At 38.3% G+C, this 7,056-nt stretch overlaps 1 protein-coding gene across 1 annotated transcript; it reads right to left on the bottom strand.

Annotated features, from left to right (window-relative positions):
• Positions 1-219: 219 nt before the first annotated feature.
• Positions 220-2,684, bottom strand: SEC61G (SEC61 translocon subunit gamma; the record flags this gene model as incomplete). Its single annotated transcript, XM_080818548.1, has 3 exons — positions 2,611-2,684; positions 1,606-1,704; positions 220-326 (listed from the first exon to the last, which is right to left on the bottom strand). Exons 2-3 carry the CDS (start codon positions 1,697-1,699, stop codon positions 220-222), a joined length of 201 nt encoding a protein of 66 aa, XP_080674674.1. The 5' UTR covers positions 1,700-1,704; positions 2,611-2,684.
• Between the last annotated feature and the right edge of the window lie 4,372 nt (positions 2,685-7,056).

Genomic DNA, 7,056 nt, shown 5'->3' with positions numbered 1-7,056 from the left:
GAGAGAGTGCACAAGCAAGCGCATGTGAATGGGGGAGAGACAGAGGGACAAAGAATCTCCAGCAGACCCCCCAAGAGGAGCCTGATGCAGAGCTCAATCTCACAACCCTGGATCATGACCTAAGCCAAAATTAAGAGCCAGACACTTAACCAACTGAGCCACCCAGGTGCCCTTCAATTTGTGTTCTATCCTAGATATTGTCTATTTCAAAAAGTTTACTTACACAATGATGTTATTAATAGGGATATGGATCAATTTCACAAAAAAGCCAATGAATCCCATTATAGCAAATCCTATTGCTGTTGCCATGGCAATCTTCTGGAATTCTGGATTTAAAAACACAAAATTTAGATTATTTTTTGCACTGTCATTGCAAGTATAGGAGAGAAAACTAACAGTGACATAAATAAACTTAGTGCTGTACATTTCTCCTGATAGTAAATCTATCATTTTAAATTAAACAAAGCACGGTATTAAGAAATAAATTGCTTGACAGATCTTTAAATTTTCATATTTTATTGATATTTAAGGACACAGAAATAAAGTGGCTGCCCATGCTAGTGAATCCATCAACAGGCAGCAAAATAGTCTATCTTGGTAGCAAATGAACAGAATACCAAAAAGAAATTAAACATGAATAAAAGAAATACACAGTATGTTTTAAAAGTTGTTATACTGTTAAAATAAAGTTGTTATACTGTTAAAAGTATTAATTACAGAAACACAGAACATGATTTTTTTTTTTTAAATAAACAATACGTCTGTCATCTTTGATATCATAATGAAGCCAGAAATAAAGCTTGAGAAAGCAAACTGGGTTGGGCACAATCCTATGTAGAAGTTCCGGACCTTAGTAATGCATCCATTTAATGTTATTCCCTCAGGGAAGCTCCCCCCGGCCTCCTGACTTGGTTAGTCCCATTATGTCCTGTCCAAACTCCTGTTTCTCTTCTAAAGGAATCACCACAGCTGGAATTAAAGTGATAACTGCCATTCATGACCGTCTTCCCTCAAAGATCCTGAACTCCTTCAAAGCAAGGACTATTCTCTATTACATGTTTTTATGTGTTATACTACATATACACTATAACGTAATATATTCTCTATTACATTCCCAGCTCCTAACTTCAGGCAGCACTCAAATGAATAACGGTAAACAAATTCTGGTACACCTTTTAACAGATAAATTACGATAAATAAGAATTTAACTTCCTAGGTCAGCAACAACCGTGCTACTGATTTCATGTTAAGGTTTTGTTTAGGGGAAGAAATGGGAAGGGGGGCAGGGGCAGCACAGGGAGGACTCCAAAAGATTTTCCGGAGTGGAAATGTGGAAGATACTAAAAACTCTAAAGTCATTAACTATGACTAAGGCAAACCTAACATGGGAATGAAGACTGTAATCATCTTTCACTATATGAAAATGCATAAAACAGAAAAATCTGTAAAGTGTAAAAAAGTGCACAAAATTTAGGAAGAAATGACAGTATTAAAAAGCAGTAAGATGAAAATAACGCAACAGTTATTAAACTGCAAGATATTAATCAAAGAAAAGACCTAGAAAATGCAAAGAGTTAATCTTTCCTCCCATTTTAAAGCTATTACCTTTTCTATCAGGTTTAGTGCATCTTTTAACCAGCCGAATTGAGTCCTTCACAAACTGCCGACTTGGCTCAACGAACTGCATTACCTGATCCATGATGCCTATTTAAGCAAAACAGAAAAGTAAAAATTACTCACTGGTATTCCTTATCACAAAGTAAGTACTTGCTCAGTTACACCAAAATGTAAAGGAGCCACGAATTCATGTCTGAGATGAGCCAATTCCATCTTATAAAATGAAACAAAAAAATACAGATTCCAAGCCTAAACGGACATTATTTTTATAAACATACTTATGCTTGTTTTCTTAGTACTTAGGCTTGTTTTCTCAGTATTTCACTTAAGTTTATTGTTCAAGTCCAGCGGGCTTACACTTTATAGCTGTCCTGAAAGAAGCCAAGGGGTCTTTCTTCGGGGCGGGGGTGGGTGCACAATGCACAAACCCGGCACTCACTTCCAGGGGAGGGGATCTAGTAACACACTACGATCTCTCGATCTAGTCTAGACCAATCCTCCCAGTATAGCCCACAGAAGTGGGAGGGCCAGGGCTGAGTGTAGCTTTTCCGAGACAGGACGCTACACACACATCCCCAAAGCCAAGCCCGCAGGGAACTCCGGCCGCAGCCATCAACTCTGACTAGAGCACGGAACACACCGGCGGCGCCCAGCAGAGTTAAGAGTGGCACACAAAGGCGGCCGTGCGCAAACAGCCAAGAAGCCAAAGCCTGGGCCAGGTCTTTAAGCGCTGAAGGACCAGAGGCCGTCAGAGCCACTCTCCTTCGCGACCTCGGGAGGCCGCGGCCTTGGGGCTTTGCTTCCACAGAAAGCCGCACTAGTAGGTGTGCGGGCAGCGGAAAGCGCCGGACCTCGGTCTCCGGTCTGAGCAAGCGGCCCTTCTTACTGCCAGCCCCTGAGAGCCTCCCGGCACACCCGCCGCCTCGCCCACGCCCGCCGCCGCCGCTTGTCACCAAGGATTCAGCCCAAGCCCACCAGGAGACAGAGCCTCACCTGTCAGCCAACACCTCACACGCCAGCGACACGTAGCACAAAGGCTGACTGACCCAGGGCCACCGGAACCGGAAGCCGAGTCTCTGCCCTCTAGCCCGCCCACCCTTCCGTTCATTGGTTCTTTACGCGGAGACTCGGTGCGCAGGCGCAGCTTGAAGTACAGGTCGGACACGCATCCCGGAAGAGGTACGCTGCGGCGCTTGATGACGTGCACTCTTTTAGGGTTTGGTTTTCGTCTGCAGCTTGAGTGTGGAGTTGACCGTTTTGATCCCTAAGTCCTCGGTGCCCCACCAGCCAGGTCTCACCCTATTCGCCTTCACATACCTGCGGCCTCGCGCCGTGCCTGCTCTATTAGAAACGAGCTGGGTAAATCTCTGCTAATTGGATTCCATTTGGTTGGATGATTTCTGATATGCTTCTGTTTTCAGCAGTGCATCTTTTTCTCGTACCTCCTGACTATCCATCCTTTTTATATGTATTTAATTTTATTGATCAAAATGAAGTTTACGAGCAACACAATCACGTTATGACCGACCTCGTTCGGAATAGTTTCCAACCCCTAGACTTGGCCTTCTTTCGGTATCAGTCTTGGGACTATATCTAGAATTGAGTTCTTCATTAGGTATACCCTAGGTTTGGTTTGGAGAAAGGGTTATCATGTGTATATATGTATATGTTATCTGACTGCTTTGCTGAGACTATTATGAACTCAGATACTTGGTGGTAACAGATGAGCTTGTGATTTTGTTTTTAGAGTGACTCATTCTTTGGACAATTATTTGAAAGCCTGTAGGTAATAATTTATTAAGCCCTGTATAAGACCCTCGTGGAGCTTGTTGTTGGAATTTGCAGTGGAAGGAGAGAGAGTTTGTATAAATGCTACACAGCAAATAAAAGGGGGGTGTTATGAAGGGGGGGTATGGTGGGATAAAGAGAGGATTCCCTTAGATGTCCCCTATAAGGACTTTTCAGAGATGACATATGGGCTGCAGTCCTAGGGATGAAGAATTATTCAGAATTTAAAGATGACTCAGGTCTATTCAGGTCTACTCAGAATTTTAAAATGACCCTTAGGACTGAAACAAAATATCCCTATGAACTTCGCCATCTGTATGGACCACCTGCAATACAGTGTATGGAGGAGGTCTTAAATACATGGGCTTCTGACCTCTAAGCCACCGAATCAGAATATCTAAGTGGTATAGTACTAAGAAGGCAACCACTAAAAATAAATAAGTAAATAACTCTGAAGTGATAATAGTCTTTCAGCTAATCATGCATTAGAATGGCATTTGAAGAAATAATACAGTTAATCCAAAATGACACAGGGAAGGAAGAACAGAGAAAAACAAAAAAGCAAAGCAGTTGGAAAAAAAAAAACCCAAATAATAAAGCAGGAGAACAAATGTAACCACATTTATAATTGTATGTCATCTAAATGTAATGTTTGTGTTTAAAAATGCCCCTCAAATACAAGTCAAAGTGCATTTAAAATCCAAAGATTTGGCGATATGCTAATTGGATGGATGCAGTCTAAATATAAGGGCACAGGTTGCGAGTAAATAAATGGAAATGGAAACTCTGAGAAGACTGTCAGAATTTAGTACCAGGGTTTCTTGATAGCAGGTAATAGTAGATCATGTTGATTTTAACAAAGGGCATTACTGGAGATAAAAAGCATTTCATAATGATAAAAGGTCAATTCATCAGAAACTTGTATCAATTACAAATTTGTGTTATCTTCAAATGACATGAAACAAAAATTAACAAAAAGACAAATCTGCAAACAAGCAGGAGATTTTAACTATTTCTTTCAGCACTTTTGGAATTAGAAAAGAAAAATCAGTGAAGAAATTGAAGATCTGAACATGATCAACTACCTTGACTTAACTAATTTATAAATGGAACAGTACTCCCCCAAACTGCATGTACATTCTCTTCAAGTGCATATGGTACTTCTCCAAGAGAGAACATACTGGGTCATAAAACAAGTCTTAAATATAAGTAAAGATTCAAATCATGCATTGTTTTCTCTGTTACAGAATTAAATCTGTAACAACCAGATAACCAGATAAATCCAAGTGTTGGGAAATTAAATAACATATTTCTAAGTAAATCATGGGTCAAAGAAGAAATCACAAGGGAAATTTGAATGTAATTTGAACTCAAAGATAATGAGACCGTAGAATATCAAATCTAAAGATCCTACTACAGACCCACAAGAATGGTTAGAAAAGTTGATGACATCAAATCTGGGCATAAATAGAAATCAGTCAGAGCTCTTATTGTTGGTAGGAGTGTAAAATGAAGCAATCTTTTTGGAAAAGGTTTGGGGGTTTGTTATAAAACTAAGCACACAATACCCTATTACCTCATAATTCCAATTTTAGGTATTTATTAAAGATTTATGAAAATATATTTACCTAAAAACTTACAGAAGAATATAACAGGTTTATTTGTAATAGTCAAAAAACCTAAAGTGATTCAGGGGTCCATCAAAAGAAGAGTAGATAGGATGATGTATAGAAGTGTTGAATTACTATATTGTATACCTGACACTAACCTAACACTGTATGTTAACTAACTGGAATTAAAATAAAAACTTTTGAAAAAGGAGAACAGATAAACAAAAAGGTGTATTTCCACAATTAAATGCTACTACAGAATTTGGAAAAAAATGTACATCTACAACAATACTGATGAATATCAAAAACATGAATGAAAGAAGTCTCTGAGAAAGAGTGCATACTTTGCAATTCTGTTTTTAAGAAGTTCTAGGGAAGGCAGAGTTAATGCCTGGTGAAAACAGTGTTTGGAAGTAAGGACTGATGAGGGTAAGGAAGCTTGGGTGAAAATATGTAACTTGACAAGGGTTAGGGTTCCACAGGTGTCTTAGTTCAGACTGCGTAACAAAATACCGTAAACTGGATGACTTGAACCATAAATCTTTATTTCTCATAGTTCTGGAGGATCGAAGTCCCAGATTAGGGTGCCAGCATGGTTGGGTTCTTGGTAGAGTACCTCTTTCCTATCCTCTATTTGTATCCTCTTGTATCCTCTCTTTGTATCCTTATGTAACTGAAAAAGTGCTAGTCCTTCCCCTTATATGGTACTAATCCCTTCATTGGGCTCCACCCTCATTACCTAATTACCTCCCAAAGCCCCCCTCCATCACGGAATGTGTCTGGGGAGTTCAAACATTCAGTCCATAGTAACAGGCATATGCATTTCTTACAGCTCATCAAATAGTGCTCTTAAGGTCTCTGCATTCTACTTTATGAAAAATTTGCCTCAAAAACTAAAACACTATAAGCAAATATTGAACCCTAGTTAAACAGGAGTGAAGTATACAATTATCTGCAGTTTACTCAGGTAAAAAGGTGGATTCATGGTTTGGTAGAAGAATGGATAGGTAAGTGATAAAGCAGATATAGAGAACTGTTACTTGTAGACTCTTAGTTGTGGTGGTGGGGGTATTCAGTGAACAGTTTGTATGTATGAAATTTTTTGTAATATGGGGGAAAGTCAAGTTTTTAAAATCTTGGTCTGACAACTAATGATGAATATAAATTGAAGTATATGTGGTAAAAATTTTAAATTGCCCCTTAATTTAAAAACATCAGTGAAATACTAATGGTGTCATTTGAGATAAGCCAAATTAATGCTCTCTTTAGATTCCTGAATCTCTGCCTGAAGGAAGAAAAAGTTAAAAACCCTGTATAGATAGAGAATTTTTTAAAACATCGTATTTAAGTAATAAAACCTCTGCTTAGGTTAATGATTTTTTTACCCAGAGGTTTTGTCTTTTGTTTCTTAAAGTAGGAAAATATAATCTTTAATTGCAAATGGAATATATGATATTTTTAACATTTATTTTATTTACAAGCAAGATATCTTTGCTTTTTTTTTTTTAACAGATTTTATTTATTTATTTGACAGAGAGAGCACAAGTAGGCAGAGCAGAAGGCAGAGGGAGAGGGAGAAGCACGCTCTCCACTGAAAAGAGAGCCTGGCATGGTGCTCGATCCCAGGACCCTGGGATCACGACCTGAGCCAAAGGAAAGTGCTTAACCGACTGAGCCACCTAGGCACCTCTCTCTGCTTATTTGAAGGAGAGTTAAAAATTACATCTCTACATCTTCCTTTTATACACTTTCAAAGTGGGTATTGAAAACATATAACTAGAGTTTTCATTGCATAATTTAAGAAGTTCTATTTTTTTCTTACAAAATAATATTGTACCATGTAATATGATATATATATATATATATATATATATATATATATATATATGTTTCGGGAAAGGCTAATTTGGATTTGCTAATGTTTACATTTTATTACCATTGACAGTTCTTACTAGTTTACATTTTCAAACTTTTAAGTTTTTTTTTTTTTTCTTAAGGTAATAAGCTATTTCATGAAGGGATAGTAAAACTCTACCATATC

This window comes from Martes martes, assembly GCF_963455335.1.
Source record: "Martes martes genome assembly, chromosome: 11".
Lineage (NCBI taxonomy): Eukaryota > Metazoa > Chordata > Mammalia > Carnivora > Mustelidae > Martes > Martes martes.
The sequence above is the reverse complement of the archived record's forward strand: the minus strand, read 5'-3'. Positions and strand labels throughout refer to the sequence as shown.